Genomic DNA, 16,217 nt, shown 5'->3' with positions numbered 1-16,217 from the left:
CTGCAGAATTATAGTCCTGAAATCACCTGTTGGCTTGGATGAAGTCAGTACAAGGTCTGACTTCAAGTGTTTTTAACAGGATTTTCATTGAGTCCTTTTTGTGTTATAAAATTACTTGTACTGTACGTCCAGCAGCAGCAGCAAGCATGGATGTGCTCTGGAAAGAACATTATGTCAGGAGGGGTTCACATTTTTGGCTAGGCACATCATTTTTTGCTTATTTCTGAGAAGAAACAAAAGTAAAGTCCTCTGAAATAAGCTGGCTGTCAGTACAGCTAGCTTCTTTCCTTGTTTTTCATCAGGTTGCTGGAGCCTGAGCTGGAAAGATTATCTCAATGTGTGTACGCAGTTCTTGGCCTGTGGGTTCAGAAGAGCACTGGTTGCCACCAAGTGAGGAAGTAGAGTTTTGGTGCTTACTTATTCATCCCTTGACAACAGGATATAACATCCGGTTCACTTTAAGGATGACACTGAACAGCGACTACCGACCGTAATGGTTAATGCTGTTTGACTCAGGAACAAGCATCCATTGCTCATACCCAATTATCATTCAATTCACATGGTTTTAATACTGTTGTTGTAAGTATATACAGGACATATGGGTTACTACTCTATGTCAGCATATGGGATATTATACTATTTCATACTGTGGGATGTTCGTTTCGTTCCATAAAACCTCTCTGCTACTCAGCCTCTTGCAGAGTTGCTGCTTGTTTTGATTCACCTCAGGCTGCAGCATTTCTGATGCCTGATAGGATTTCTCTTCCCATTCCCAGGAGAAGGATGCACAGGCCAAGGGGGAAAAGCACCCCACTCTCAAGCCTTCACGTTCTCCCTGGAGGAGCACTGACACTCGGAATAATTTCCCAGTTCCAGAAGCACACACAGAGAACAGCTAACAGTTACATTTCTTTTGCTGTAAAGACAAATGGCAAAATGTATTTATTATCTTACGCCAGCACTTCTGTCACACTCCACTTTGTGTGTAGACAGGAACATGTTACCTTTCCCCATGATGACATACTGAGAGATGCCAGCTGTAAGCAGGAGCACTGCTGGGCAGAAGCTGCTAGGCTCACCTATGAGTCTGTAGAACAGAGCCAAACCCAGACAGGGCTGACACCCCTCCCTTTGCCTGGCTCTGAACCCATTGGAGGTTGAGTCTGATCCTGCAGCATTGCGAGAGGTGAAATGACAGTGATGGGATTGCCTGGCATACTGCAGAACCTGGTCCTCTGGAAAGTAACTCAGCAATTAAGAAGAAATTGTTGCCTAATGGAGTATGGTAGTACAGGGATTGCTCACGGTACCCCCTTGGCTGAGCAGAGAGCTACCCTCAGGTAGAAAAGAGGGCTCGCTCCTGCCTTTCTGTGATTAATTTTGATTTGTCCAGCAGAGCCAGCCAACATGTCCACAACTAGACCACAGCAATGTGGGCAGTCTCTTTGCAGCAGGAAGGTGCAACTGAAACAACAAACTCTTGGACAGTTGGGTTGGATTTTTTTTCCTAGTTTTTGCATAGTTCAGACCCTTAGTTGGAATAGCAAGACTGTTCTCTCGTGTGGACAGGAAAGGCTTGATGACGAGGCTTATACCTCCAGGCAGACATGACAGAAAAGGTGCTGTCATTTCAATGGCAAAGCCCCCCAGTTTCCCCTCTGCTCCGCTGTGCAACTTGAGGAGCTCCCTGTTTCTTTCCGGACAGGCAAGGGCCTCCTCTCAGATTGTACAGCAGCTTGTGTAAACAGCAGTGTGGTGTTATTCAGGCTCAGAAGACATGACTCCAATGCAGATGCTAATAAGTGGTACCAACAGGTGTTGGAGATCCGGTCTGTGCCCACAGGCTGGCTGTGTGCCACAGGATGGCAGCCGTGCTCCTTGCACCAGGCCACCCCACAAACACCATTTTTCCACCTCCCTCTCCCCCTGCTAGATAAGCAGCTTGTAAAAAAAAGGGTGTCTTGAGGGAAACCACAGGCTTTGAAAACTGCTTCCCCTGCGTAGCTATAGCCAGGTACTGAAACCTCAGCTTTTTTAGCACAGGCCTGAACCTGCCAGCAGTTTGCTTCACCGTGTCGCCCAAGCGCTTTGGTTTGATGTTTTCAGAGCTGAAGCTATACAGTGACCTGAGGCAGGTGGTGTTTATCCTTTCTGGGAAGTGTAAACAGAGTCAAATTCATGCCGTAGGTGTGATATAAGGAGGGCAAAGTGTCTCTTACTGTGTTAACATTAATAAGAGAGAAGTACGCTAGTGAACAGATCCTATGAGCTCCTCCGATTTGCCTGATGCACACCCCATGCATTTTTTACAAAACAGGGCTTCCCAGAACATCATTTGGCTTCAGGAGCTGAATGGGCATCTTGTAATTTGAAAGGACAGGCCACTCATAAGCAGCTTCACAGAGGAAATTCATGTGTCTCAATGGGCCTAGATGACACTCTGACTTCTGGCTTTGAACAAATGCCCTTACTGAGGTAACAGCAGCAGCAGTTCCCAGAAGGCTCCTTGGGCGTGTAGAGGCCAGGTTGCTGGGTGGGTGTTTTGTGGGTTTATTTTTTTTTTAAATCACCAAATATCTGTTCATTTGAATCACAGTGATTCTTCCTCTTTGTTGCCCGCAGGTGCCTAGCCAGAGAACCTTTACCCCGCAGCATGTTGCCCCATGGTTTTTCTAGGTGTTTCCTTGTGAAGCTGCTTACAACTGGCCTGTCTTTACAAATAATCTCACCGGTTATTCTGGCTAGTCAGTACCAGGCTAGCAGCAGGGATTCTAGCTTCTGGTAGGTACTCCCCTGCAGTAACAGCATTCTACAACATGCCCCAAGTTGCTTTCTGTGCTGGATCATGGAGAAGGATTCACAGCATCTGAGCAGCGGCTGTGATGCTCTCAACCTCTGCTAAGGCTGAGCCTCTGTTTGAGCTTCTGTTAAGCTGTGAAATGAAACTCCTTCCAGGTGGGCAAATAGGCTTTCAAAAAGGACCTGGGATTTTTTTCTGTTTTAAACATATACACAAAGCCCCCAGAAAGCTGACAGAGCAGAATCCGTGCCATGGGGATGGCCACAGAGCTCCCCAAAAAAGGGCCAGCACAGTGCTGGGAGGGGAGCTCAGCACGCCAGAGGTCCCATCCCCCTCCCTGTGCACCACCAGACTGACCATCCCCTTGCGAAAATGGGTCACCATCTCCCACCACTCGGTTATACCCCAGCTCCCCTCCTGGAACAAGCAGGGAGGCTGTCGGTCACCCCTAAGCCTTTCTAGCCCTTCATGTGGGTCAGCACACCTGACCATGGGACCAGAGGTAACGAAGACAGGTAGGGATCCTTCCACTGTGGCGTTAATGATAAGGTTAGACCTTGGACCCCTCTCCTGGTTGTCGGGGGAACGGCAGGGGTTGCACGCCCGCGAAAACATAAAAGAGCAGCAGCGAGTGGGAGTGGAGCCACTGCCACCTGCCCCGCGGGCTGACCCCGCTCCCAGCCGCAGCCCAGCATCCCTGCCTCGGCAAGCTCAGCCAAGCGGGAAGACGGGCGGTGACGGACCCATCCGTTGGCATCCGGAGAAAGAGTAAGTCGCTGTCTTTGTTTCAGCTCTGAAGGGTGGGGGGAAAGAAGAGAGGGACGTTTAATAGCTTGCATTTTTTAGGAATGAGGCTGCTTCTCTTCCAGCACTATTATTTACTTGTTGGTAACTCTGTTCCTGGCAGGTTGTTGGGTGTTTTTTGTCAGACTTGTTGTTTTGTAATCATGGTGAAATAACAGATTCTGCAAAGTTTGCCTTTCAAGTGTTGCAATTGTTTATATGCTGTATCTGTGTGCCTTAGGTAATAATTAATACCTCTATGAATAGTACCCACAAAGAACAGTGGGTGCTTTTGCTTCATTTTGCAAACACTTCTTTAGGGAAATCTTTAAAGGTGACAGACGTGCTGGTGGGAATTATTCCAGTTGACAGGAGTTGAGTCGTTCAGTTAAAAGTGCCTTGGGAAGAGCACTGGCAGAGAAGGATCAGGGAAAGAGCAGCTAAGACCTGTGTTTTATTCTGCCATTTAATTTACCTGTGGTTTATACCTGTGGTTTATTGTGCCATTTAATTTACAAGTCAAGCCAGTGATACAGTAAGGACAGAACAAGGTGAATCCACCATCTCTACACATCTCAGTGATAACATCCAGTATCTGAGTGAGGGAAAGAGAGCAGAGATACCTGCCACCAGGGACCCCAACTCCTGAGTTTTGGTCTCCAGCGGCCTAGTGACCATTCACATTTCATAACAGCTTTCTACTGTGCAGCTTTCTCCTCTCAGTTATTTTTTTTCCTCCTCATTTAAGGTTTGAACAAGAGAAAATAAAGTGTTAAAGTATGCTTTTTATGCCATTTTCATTCATGAAGTAAGCATTACACTTGGGGCTTGGCAAATCTTTAATTTAGTGTAATGCTTAACTTGAACTTTTGTCCAGGTCAGGTTAGAAAGGGCACTGGGAAATAATAACAAAGAAATTGCAGTCAGGCTTTCTTCCCTAAAGTCCACTCACTGTAGGTACCCTTGCTCCAGGTAGTAGCTGGTTTGATGTAAAAAAAAAAAAAAAGATAATTTTTAAAAGTGGCTTTACCATTAATTTTTGTACTCAGTGTCCAAGTGCTCAGCTTGAGCCTCCCCAAGGATAACTCTGGTTTTCAGGCAGCGCTGACACCTCATTGCCCAGAAGGTGAGGACAGATGAATAATCAGGGATTTGATCGCATGTACCTCGCAATTACAAAATTACTTGCTGTTGGTGCTTGTGCGTTTGTGGGTGTATGAGTTCATGCTTTATGCAAGTGTACACACCTTCTTTTCTTTTGGTTTGTTTTTTTTTTTTAATACTTTAATTTTTTTAATACTCTAAGACTTTAAATCACAGAAAGCATAACCCCCCCAACATTGTAGCTTACATACATTCAGTGTGTTCAGAACCAGCACCATTATGATAGGAAATTGTATTTACTATGGGGTCTCATTTACAACAACAACAAAAAAAGAGGTTATTGAAAGGAAGAAGGCTAGATTGTTCAAGAAGCCAATGAGGAAATATTAAAAAGTCCTAACCTATAATTTAGAGTAGAAGTAAGATCCACAGTGTAACATATAACTATCTACTCTGGGGTTTCTCTCTAACACAAAGCCAGGGCGTGATTTTGTATTACTGACACACCTTTATGGTGCAGGGCTTTCTCATAAGCATCAGGACCAGAGTTCAAGCTGCTAGTGCTTCTGTTATTTGGAAGCTGCAGAAGGCACTGCAGAGAAGTATCGAACAGTCAACAGACTATAATAGATGCCTGGCTAGAGAGCAACAGGAAGAAACCTATTTTGCCTTCCCTCCCAGGCTCTCAAAGCACTTTGCAGCCACCCGTCAGACAACTGGGACTTGAGGTCCTAGGTTGTACTGGCCGGCGGGATGGAGGCACGCTGCCATAACAGTGCTGCTAGAAATAAAATCCTGATTTTCCATTTCATCAGATCAGATTTATACCACGGATTTCAGTGTGGTTCCAGAGGTGTAATAAATCCTGCCTATGGTGCTCGAGCGGATAAGGTACAAAGGATCTGCTGGTGCTTTTTAAAGCTGTGCAGAACAGTGCTCTCCTCCCAAATTGGTAAAGCTTTATACCACTTACCTCTCGCATTCCATATATGTAAATGCTTATCCTGGTGCAATTCAGAGGTGAATACCCAGATCAATGTGTGTCAGCCTTCCCGGACAGCATGTGCTGTGCACACCTCCAAGCTGGAACAGCTCCAGGTCTGGCTGGTATGGCAGAGCTAATCTTTGCCACTCATTTTAGCCCCTGGCTCTTTATCAGGAAGAGCGTAGTCTGCGTGTGTGCAGCGGGGCATGAAAATGAAGGCCAGGGCATGAAAATGAAGGCCTTACACATGCATCCTTTCTACTCTCTCGGGGATGGGAATAATCAGGCTGTGACCTGCCCCAGGGCGGCCTTCATCCAGGGGACAAAAGGGAGGTATCACCACTCCCTATTCTTTGGGAGGACCAGACTTCCTCCTTTCTCTTGAGTTTTCTCCAGTTAATTTGCCTCCCTGCAGTTACATGTCACGACCTTCCCCGCTGCAATGTTTTCCTCCAGTATGGACAGAAGCCTTGCACGGGACGGACAGGCCCGACCATCCCGCAGAGGGGTTTGTAGCTGAAATTATCTGCCCCGGCGTCTTCATACACCTGAATACCAAAATACCCCTATGGGAACATTTTCAAATGGTGGTGTTCAGGTTCAGTGCAACAGAACTGCTGATTTTATCATGCATTTTTGTCATTGCTGGGCAGGAATTTGCACCGCTACACTTGACAGCACCGTGGCTGCAGCAGCTGCTGCTCAGCCTACCGACAGCAGCCCAGGCTTTTGCTGCACAAGCAACCCAAGTACGGTTTTCAAGTCATTGCCAGCAGGCCAGGATCACGCTGCAGCCTGGAAGCCTGTACAGCATCAGCTTTTATCACACAGTTATTTTCCTACGTTTATCTGTGGAGTAACTAAATAAATACAGTCAATGTTTAAACAGAGGGATGGAAAACAAAATAGTACTTCTTCTGCAATCAACCCACTTACGGATCTCTTAAAACTCCCAGAGTAAAAAGGTCAAGACCAGCATTTTGTTTTCCCTGAGGCATGAGCCTCCCCAGGGCTTTCTGGTCAGATAAGGTAGCTGCTCTGCAGTGAAGGCTCAGGCTAGGCTTACTAAGGGACTGGCTATGCATTTTAGCTTAACCCTTTACACTTTCCTGTAATCTCATATTTTAACACCTGCTCAGTTGAGTAGATGTTAAAAGCTAACCTCACTTTCTCAGCTCCCTCTCTGCAAACCAGTAACAATTTCACCAAAAAAGTGTTTTGTTTTGTTTTGTTTTGTTTTCCAGAAGATCCGATAGGCTTTCAAGCAAATTGTTAGCATTATCTTTGAGGGGAAAAGGGGGGAAAAAAAGGGAGTCCGGTTTATTCTTTCGAATGCCAAAGAAATTGCACTTCAAAAAACTCCAGTTAGTCATGATGTGAACACAGCACAGCCCCCCAACAGTAACCCTGTGAAGTCTTTATGAACCCCTTTTTCAATAAACCTTTTACAGGTTAGACTGCTATTAAATATCACTGAAAGAGTACACAGATGAAGGCAAGCCTGGGGCATGCTTTGCCCCTTAGAGTAACAGGAGCTTGCCTGCTCTTCCCTCTGCACTCCCTTCCCCCCAGCTTTTTGGGGTTTCTGTTTGGCAGGTGAGTAACGTGCTGTCCCCAGTGAGGTCAGCCCAGTGAAGCTGCTGTATCTACGTCCTCGCTGTCACCTTCACTCTGAAATGCAGCGGGGGATTTTTTACACCTCCCTCCCATACCTGCGTGCAAATAGTAAAAGTAAGAGGCAGCCTTCATAGTTCTTCTAAACGCTTTTTGGTGTTGTCCAGCCTTTCATGCTATTTTGATCTAAATTGGGTGGTTTTGGTATTCATCCTGTGTACATTACTCAAGCTGCACAAGATTATATGGATTTAAGCTCCTCTTTGCTTAATACAGCACTTTCACATAGGCACATGTTAACACAAGAGATCAATGAGGGGTTTTAATTAGGTTTTTTTTCTGAATAGAGAATGGAAGAAAGCACCCTGTGAAGAAATTAATTGTATAGGCTCGGGACTTCCATTGAATAGGATTAACTTTCCTTGAGACAGTAGCATTCTCACACAACAGTCAAAGGCTTTTTATTGCTTTTTTGCAGTTTTCTTAATACACAGACCTGCAATTAGGAAAAACAAAATTAAAAAAAATAATTAGTGGAATGATCAAAGCAAATTCAGAAACCTGAAATGACACTATTACTAAATAAGCATTGAAAATCTCCTTTAGCTATCAGGAACCTGCAAAGAAAAAGGAGCGGGGATGGAATCTTGTGCTAGAAAACCAATGGGGTACCATGGAATAAAACAGGTGTTTCAATGCTGGAAAGAAGATGCACATCTTAAAAAATTGCATGGCTGAAGCAATCAAACCAGATTCGTGTTCTGCTGGTGTCCATGTCCAGTCTGATTTTCACTTGAAAGGCCCCCACTCAGCAGAAAAAAAATGAACAAATCATTTGCTAGATTTAGGTTACTCAGAATTGGGGTTTTTTAGATGCGGCTTATCTTATTGCTACAAGAAGCAGGTCAAATTTCCCTAAAATCATGAGGATTTTTTTTGCTGCTTCAGAGAGAAAATGCAGCTTCTCTTCTCCCCTCCCCTTTGCAGAGATCCCAGCTCCAAATCAGTGGTTGCCTTTCCCTTGCCCAGGCCGGCACTGCAGGCAGGAGGGACTATGAAGCAGCTGCTGAGATCTGGATTTTCTTTGGGTTTTTTTCAAGGCAGAAACAGTTCATTGCTGAACAACAAATACTGGATATTTTCAAAGCAGAAACAGAATGGGTGGCTCTCCTAGAGAAACACTGTTCCCTTTTTTTTACTTTCTGTCAAGTCATGCTTGTAAAGTGAGCAAAAAAACCTGCCCCAGGGACCTCAGTTTTGTACTCTTTCTGCATGTTCTGCCCTATCAAAGAGCCTCCTGATTTGCTGAGGAAGGCTTCCTACGCCTTCATTCTCCTTCATTCCTCCATCCCATCTCTGGTCTGGATTTGTCTGTCCTTCATCCAGCCACCCCTTCACCACCTTTCCCCTCTTCTTCTCTCTACAGCTGCCTCCACCCACAGCTACCTCCTGGGGTCTCCTCCTCACCCACCTGCACCTGCTGAGTCTGTGCTCCTAGATGCTCCTAGACATGCTTTACTATAGACTTATTTAGTTGTTATGGAGTTGCTCTTGGTGCTTAGGACTGACCTATCTGTTCTCCAAGCATTCAGCTTATAAGATCTGGTTATAACAGAGACCTCCAATCTGGGATGCTGCGAGGGCTTCCTTCCCTGCAATGTCAAGGAAGAGTCTTCTAAAGGAGTCTAAGAGGAAAACTGAATGGTAGCTTTGGACTTCAGGAAGCTTAAATGCCAGGTGAAAATCGAGCAAAGCCTTTTTGATGATTAACATCTTCAGGACAATTAAGAATCTCTTGAGCTTGAACATATCCTGCTTTCACCTCTTCATCTCCTAGAAGGCTCTTGCAGTGGTGGAGTTTCTATCAGCACTCTTTTTGTAATCACTGAACATTTGCCCTCTGGTACCTGAACTGAGGTATCTCCTCAGTTCCTAGAAACCAATATCCACACTTCAAAACCTTTCTGAGGTGTTTTAATGCAGTAATCAGCAGATAAAGCACAGGGGAAAGACTGCCAGGTGTCTGGAGGAGAACTGGATCCAAAGATCAGTAATTCCCAAGGGGTAGGGGTACTCTACCACTGCTCAGAGAAGTTGGGTGACTGCTTACCCAGCCATAAGGAAAATCAGACATAAGAAATGGGGCCAATGTTACGTGGAAAAAGGAGTATCACCCCTTTTGACTCAGACGGGAGTTTGAGATGTAGAAATGCTGAGTTTCCAATTAAAATCTCTCTTACTTAGTTCAAACTCATATTGTTAACATCATCTAGCAATTCTTCTTGCAAAAAATCACCTCCAAAAACAGTAAATCCAAATAATTTTATTGCATTGTGAAGGCTGAGAAAATAAGCACAGCATGGAAGTTTGGTAATAGGATTTTCATTGTGATGCATGATTAGATGCTTAGATACTGGAGACCAAATTAATCTAGCAGTAATGATACCAGAACAGCTACAGCTTGGATGAGTCTGACCTTTGAAGTTAAACATTAGCTAACAGTTGGACTGGTATTTCTGGTATGTTCCACGCCATGGATTAAACATTTAAGCATTAAAATGCCTGCGTCCTTCATTTAAGAGAACAACACACTAAATTAAATCACGTTTGAGTCAGTGTGCATACTTTTACACTATATAGGTCTTGTATGAGAATGGCCATGATCTGTCAGCTGGTCGAGTAGCCATCTCTGTGTGCAGCCGTACGAAGGTGCGTAGGAGAGATTTCAAACAGGACAAGAGCACCTGATACTTGCTGCTATGATTCTCTGTGCCTGCAAGTGTTTTCAGCACCGCAACGGGCCTTCTGTCACCAGGGCTGGTGTCTGTGTGCATGATCACTGCAGTGGGCTTCTCCTCACTGCCCTTACCCAGTCCTGCCCTGTATTTGTGAAAACGTTTTGCACCACCAGTATCCTTTGCTAAGAATCAACAAGTCAGCTGTGACCCTACTGCTTTTATTTGAGATGTCTTGCCCTTCTTCTTGGAAGAAGCAGTGAAAAACTGATCCTTACTCAACATCTCCATGCTATTTGCTCTGTTATAGGTCACCACCATATCCTGCCTCAACCCTCTCTTTTCCCACACAGAGTCCTACATTACCTAGTCCCGCCATACTTAAAAGGAAGGCCTTCCATATCTCACCAGTCTTGCTGTTCGTCCATATCTCATCATCCTTCCAGTTCTGTGGCATCCTTTCTGAAACAATGGAATCTGAACTGCACAAACCAGGCAAAGTCAGCAAACAAGTGATTTATGTCACTGGTGAACAGCACTGTCTCTTTTTCCCATCCTTTTCCTGTTGCATCTTAGCAATTTAATTACTTTTTGACTGCTTTTAAGCAACAAGCTGATGTTTTCATGCAACTGTCTATCACATGCTACAGATCACATCAGTGGAAAGGATCCAGTGGTAACATCTGGCCCAGAGTCCACTGCTCCTTATGTGCAGATTTTTCTCCCACGTGCATATAACTTTCTTTTTTCTTCCTTCTCCCATGAATGGCAAAATCCTGGTCACCTAAAAACCACCGTGGTTTCTACAGAGTCACTGACAGGAGACCAAACTTCAAAGAAAAAAGGTGGGCTAGAGGACTATACCCTCTTATAAGTGAGAAACGCAGGAAATAGGACACAAACTATTATATCAAGATGCACTTTTAGTGTTTTTTTTAAATGTAATATTAGTCAAAGAACACTCTCACTTGAATTTTCAGCAGGAATTGAACTTAAAACTTTTAGAGCTAAATCACATATTGGGTAAACTACCATGCAGTGTGGTGGGTTGATGCTGGCTGGAGGCCAGGTGCCACCCAAAGCCGCTTTGTCGCTGTGCTCCTCAGATGGACGGGAGAGAGAAGACAGAACAAAAGGCTCATGGGACAAGAGAATGACCAGGAAAGATCACTCACCAATTACCATCATGGGCAAAACAGACCCAAATTAGAAAAAAATTATTCTAATTTATTGTCAGAAAAACAGAACAGGGTAATGAGAAATAAATCCAAATCTTAAAACACCTCCCCCAACCCCTCCCTTCTTCCTGGGCTCAGCTTCATTCTCAATCTTTCTACATTTCTCCCCCGCAGCAGCAGCAAAGGGGGGTGGGTAATGGGGTTTGTGGTCAGTTCATCACACGTTGTCTTTGCCTCTCCTTCCTCCTCAGGGGGAGGACTCCTCACACTCTTCCCCTGCTCCAGCCTGTGGTCCCTCCCACAGGGGACAGTTCTCCACAAACTTCTCCAATGTGAGTGCTTCCCATAGGGTTTCAGTTCTTGACCAACTGGCCCAGCACAGGTCCCTTCCACAGGGTGCAGACCTTCAGGCCCAGACTGCTCCAGCATGGGTCTCCCATGGGGTCACAATTCTCCCCAGCAAAATTGCTCCAGTGTGGGCTTCCAATGGGGTCACAGCACCCTTCGTGTGCCTCCACCTGCTCCTGAGTGGGGTCCTCCCCAGGCTGCAGGTGGAATCTCTGCTCCACCATCATCCTCCACAGGCTGCAGAGGGACAGCCTGCCTCACCACGATCTTCATGGGCTGCAGGGGAATCTCCTTCGGTGCCTGGAGCACCTCCAATCCCTCCTTCCTCACTGACCTGGGTGTCTGCAGTTTTTTTTCACATCTCACTTCCTCACTCCTCTCTCTGGCTGAAAAAGCTGCTGCTCTTTTTTTTTTTTTTTTATATATATGTTATCACAAATGGTCTCCACTGTCACTGATGGGCTCAGCCTTGGCCAGTGGTGGCTGGTAGCTGAGAATTCAAGAGTCCCAACCAAACACACTCCCAACCATTTGAGGTGGAGCATGGCTGGGATGTTTCATGGTCATAAGGTTGTGTGGGAGCGCTGCTTTGTTTTGCCAGGGTGAATGAAGGGGGGCAGAGCAACCATTAAAGCCAGGATCTACCCTATGCTAGTTGCTGTATGGTGACACAGTGAGAGATGGTCCTTGGTCCCCAAAACTTAGTCTAAGGCTGGAGCAGATGTACCTTCATACAGATCAAAAGCAGGCTTTACTGGCACACCACCTAGCTCAGGATATGTGCTGCATCCAGCAGTGCTTCTGCCTTAACCTCCCTTTCCTCCTTTCTCTCCCCTTGCCCACTTGATTTAAAGTGAAGGTCATCACAACCTTTACTTAGCAATTCCAGTGTAAAACTGAACACTTGTCTTTAGCCCTTCTCAGACTGCCTCACTTGGTGAGTAGAGAACAGGGTCATTTGTTCATCCCTATCTCTTGGGAAGTGGATAAAGAGAAAGCAGAAAGGAGAACCAAGCAGGAGGCCTCCTAGCTTTACCTTAACTCCTGGGCAGGCTGAGGAGCTTCCTGGATAGAGAAAAGGGTGTCCAAGCTGCCTCATAATCAGATAAAACTGTTTAGAGCAACAGAAGAGTGAAAGAAAAATCCTGCTCACGAGTCACAATTCATTTTTCTCTGGAGATATTCAAGACCTGTCTGGACACCTTCCTGTGTGACCTGTCATAGGGAACCTGCTTTGGCAAGGGGGTTGGACCCGTTGACCTCTGGAGGTCCCTTCCAACCCCTACGTTTCTGTGATTCTGTGGTTCTGTGATCAGCGTAGTTGTGCTTCTCCTCTAATGCAGGGTGACCTGTAAAACTGCAACACAGTTCTGAATAGATGAGACAGATAATGAGTGGGGAAAGCAAAAGTAACATTAACTGTTGAGTGGTCTTTAGTATAATAAGGAAATTGTTTTTCCTCGTAGGTAAGGCCAAGCAATATAATTCACTGAGTTAAAAGAAGGAGACACTTGGCAGCTTGGCACCAGTACTAATGAAGCCAATAGCCTTCTCTGCTTTCTCCTTTTGGCTGGCTCTCCTTTTGGCTGGCTTCCTTGGCATACACATCACTGGCAGTTTTGTGAGAAGTCAGAAGAACCATACGCTGATTTTCACCAAGGAAAACACAATCCGCAACTGCAGCTGCTCAGCGGATATCCGCGACTGCGATTACTGCCTGGCAAACCTGATGTGCAATTGCAGAACGGTGCTGCCTGCTACCATAGAAAAAACTACCTACAACAGCCACCTGACCATCTGGTTCACAGACACCTCCGTGCTGGAGATGCTCCTCAACTTCACAAAGGTGTGGGATTTGAAGCTGTCCTTCTGCGGCACTGCTCCTCTCCCAACAGAGTACTTGGCCATTTGGGGACTTCGGAAGCTGCGGGTGAACAAGGTCAAGGGATGGTTTCCAGAGCAGAGTGTAACCATCTACAGCAGCAGCAGCAATGAAAAAGAAGACTCCCCTGCGGTGCAAAACAAAGACAGGCAAATGCTTGCATATATTTCTTTTCTGGACACCTCACTTTTCAACGGGTATTCTTTGCTGAAGTCATACAGTGTGGAAAACGTCTCCAGCATCACGGAGCACTTCTCCAGCCTGCTGTACTCTAATGTTTTCTCAACCTCGGATAACAAGAGCTATGTTGTAACATTCATTTACTGAGTTATTCACCATATTCAGTAGTTGGAGGCACGGCAAACTGCTAAGAGAGATGGGACTTCTTGAAGTCTGTTTGGCTTGGCCAGGAGGGGTTGTTATGGGATGGACCGTTCTGACTGTGGTAGCATTCTACAAGGAGGTGTTTAAAGCAATACAGGCTTATCAGACTAATTCAGTAAATGCTTTCTTAAAGAACAAAGAAAATGTGAAACAAGTGTTCTAGCAATGTTTGGTACACATTCTTTTTCTATATTGTAAGCTGAAGTCTGCAGATAGTTTTAAGGTTGTACCTCAGACAAAAAAAAAAAGACATAACCATGTGCCTCTGCTTGTAGAAGAACCAGAGCCTCATGGGGAATCAGTCAGGTTAGACAGCAGACCAAGAGGTCTCTGGTACAACCCCTTGCCTCAAGCAGGGCCACCTCTGGGATCACACCAAGCAGCGTGGGGCTTTCTGCACGCAGGTCCTTAAAACCCCCAAAGATGGAGCCTGAACAAGATCTTGTGCACAAGATCCTGCTCCACTGCCTGCCTGTCCTCATTGGGAAATGCTTTTCTATCTATGAACCCCAGCCTTCTATTTTCCAAGCTGAGCAAGCCCAACTCCCTCACGCTTTCCTCAGTCATATGTGCCAGTCCCTGACCATCTTGGCAGCTCGCCACTGGACTGCATTCGGTTGCTCATTATCCTCCTTACGCTGCGGGGTGTGTGGGGGGCAAAACTGCATGCAGTACTCCACATGCAGTCTAGTAAGTGCTGGGACAAGGGGAATAATCCTTTCCCTCCATCTGCTGGCTGTGCCCCTGTCGATACAGCCCACTGCTCTCAGATGCAAGGAGTGCAAGGTGGTCACAGGCTACTCAGACTAGGAGCGCTGCGTTGTCCTTGCCCTCCTCTGGTTCTCAGTCAGAGCTGGGAACCCTCTGCTCCCGCAGGGTAGCACAGCCTCTTAGGAAAGCAGGGACGAGTTACACAGGCAGCCACCGACCTCAGGGCACAACCACAGGTGTGTTTGGGGAATGACCAGGGAAGCTGGCACTCTCTGCCAGGACTTCATGGGAAAGCACTTGGGCAAGAGGCCCGGTGGCAAAGCAAAGATGTTTGTCCCAGGGAGAGGCCTGTCTCTGGCACACCTGGTGTGCCAATGCCGGCAAACACAGGGAACCTGACTTTTGTGGTTAATGGCAAGTCCTGCTCACGCTCTCCCCAAGGAGAAAAGAGAAAGACCTCCTCTGGTAAGGGAGATAAGGCTTCTGGCAGGCATGTAGCAGACGATTTTCAGATACGCTGCAGGAAAAAGATTAGCATCCCCTAAAATCCCACACATCAGGACTATATATATATATATGTATATATCCCAAAGACTGGTCCCTGCCTGCATCCACAGGATTTGTGTTCTATGACATACAATTAAGGCCAGGACCCATATAGTGCAACAAAGGCTTTGGAATAGCAAGCCCTAAGTCTTGCATTGCCAGCAAAGGATTACATGAAATTGGGATAAAAGACAAGTACTGAGGGGAATGGCTGTCTAGATTCCGAGGAACTGATGAAGTTGTTTCAGAGAGTTTAAAGAAAGACTTTTCCTGTAACTGTAATCAATGATGGATCAGTTTTGCTGATTTTTCAGAAGACTTAAATACACCTACACCTTCCACTACTGTGAGTCTTGTGTGCATGCGTGCGTGTTCTGAGCATGTTACGTGGCTGAAATGTATTACAGACACAGGCAATACATTCATGCTGTCTGCCCAGCAACCCGAAGCTACAAATATCTATGCCTTCACAAACTGGCTAGTCGCTAATCCTGTACAGGAAAATAAAATAAAATAAAATAAAATAAAATAAAATAAAATAAAATAAAATAAAATAAAATAAAATAAAATAAAATAAAATAAAATAAAATAAAATAAAATAAAATAAAATAAATAAAATAAAATAATTGAATTTTTAAAACTGCTGGCACAAGCAAATATATTGATTTCCAAGCATTACCAACCCTCTCTTTAAAATCAAGCCTAAATGACCTTCAGCGAATACACTGAGGCTCTGCTGCCCTCTAGTAAAAGATGTGGTGAACAACACAGCGCTTCCACATTGCCAGGGCAGTAGCGGTTGGCTGCTGCTGTGCGAAATTCACACCCACAGCACCGAGAATGGATGCGTCCTGGCCTCCTTGGGAAGAAACTATGAGATTAAGAAATCCATGGGTTTACTAACCCTGCAAATTACAGTTGCGGTTGTCTGCCACTGCAGTATTCTGAGTAAGGCTGATGTAAAAGACCTTTTTTCACTGTGCCCACGTAAGCACTGCAGAGATTTTCCCGGAATCAGGGAAAACTTTCCCAATTACACGCGCAGCAGAAATCCACGGTGCCAATATTGCAGTGATCTTTCCAACTCCCCTGTTCTTCGGCAGATACCAACAACCCAATTCTCCCCACCTCAATTTTATATGGCTTC

The 16,217-nt window shown here is 45.5% G+C and overlaps 1 protein-coding gene across 1 annotated transcript; it reads left to right on the top strand.

Annotated features, from left to right (window-relative positions):
- Window positions 1–3,369: 3,369 nt before the first annotated feature.
- EPCIP (exosomal polycystin 1 interacting protein) lies at window positions 3,370–13,967 on the top strand. Its single transcript, XM_084262247.1, has 2 exons — window positions 3,370–3,568; window positions 13,014–13,967. The coding sequence occupies exon 2, from the start codon at window positions 13,082–13,084 to the stop codon at window positions 13,754–13,756; it is 675 nt and encodes a 224-aa protein (XP_084118373.1). The 5' UTR covers window positions 3,370–3,568; window positions 13,014–13,081; the 3' UTR covers window positions 13,757–13,967.
- The last annotated feature ends 2,250 nt before the right edge of the window (window positions 13,968–16,217 follow it).

This window comes from Gallinula chloropus, assembly GCF_964237585.1.
Source record: "Gallinula chloropus genome assembly, chromosome: 1".
In the NCBI taxonomy this organism is placed as follows: domain Eukaryota; kingdom Metazoa; phylum Chordata; class Aves; order Gruiformes; family Rallidae; genus Gallinula; species Gallinula chloropus.
Note: the sequence above shows the minus strand (reverse complement) of the source record. Positions and strands in the feature narration are given on the sequence as shown.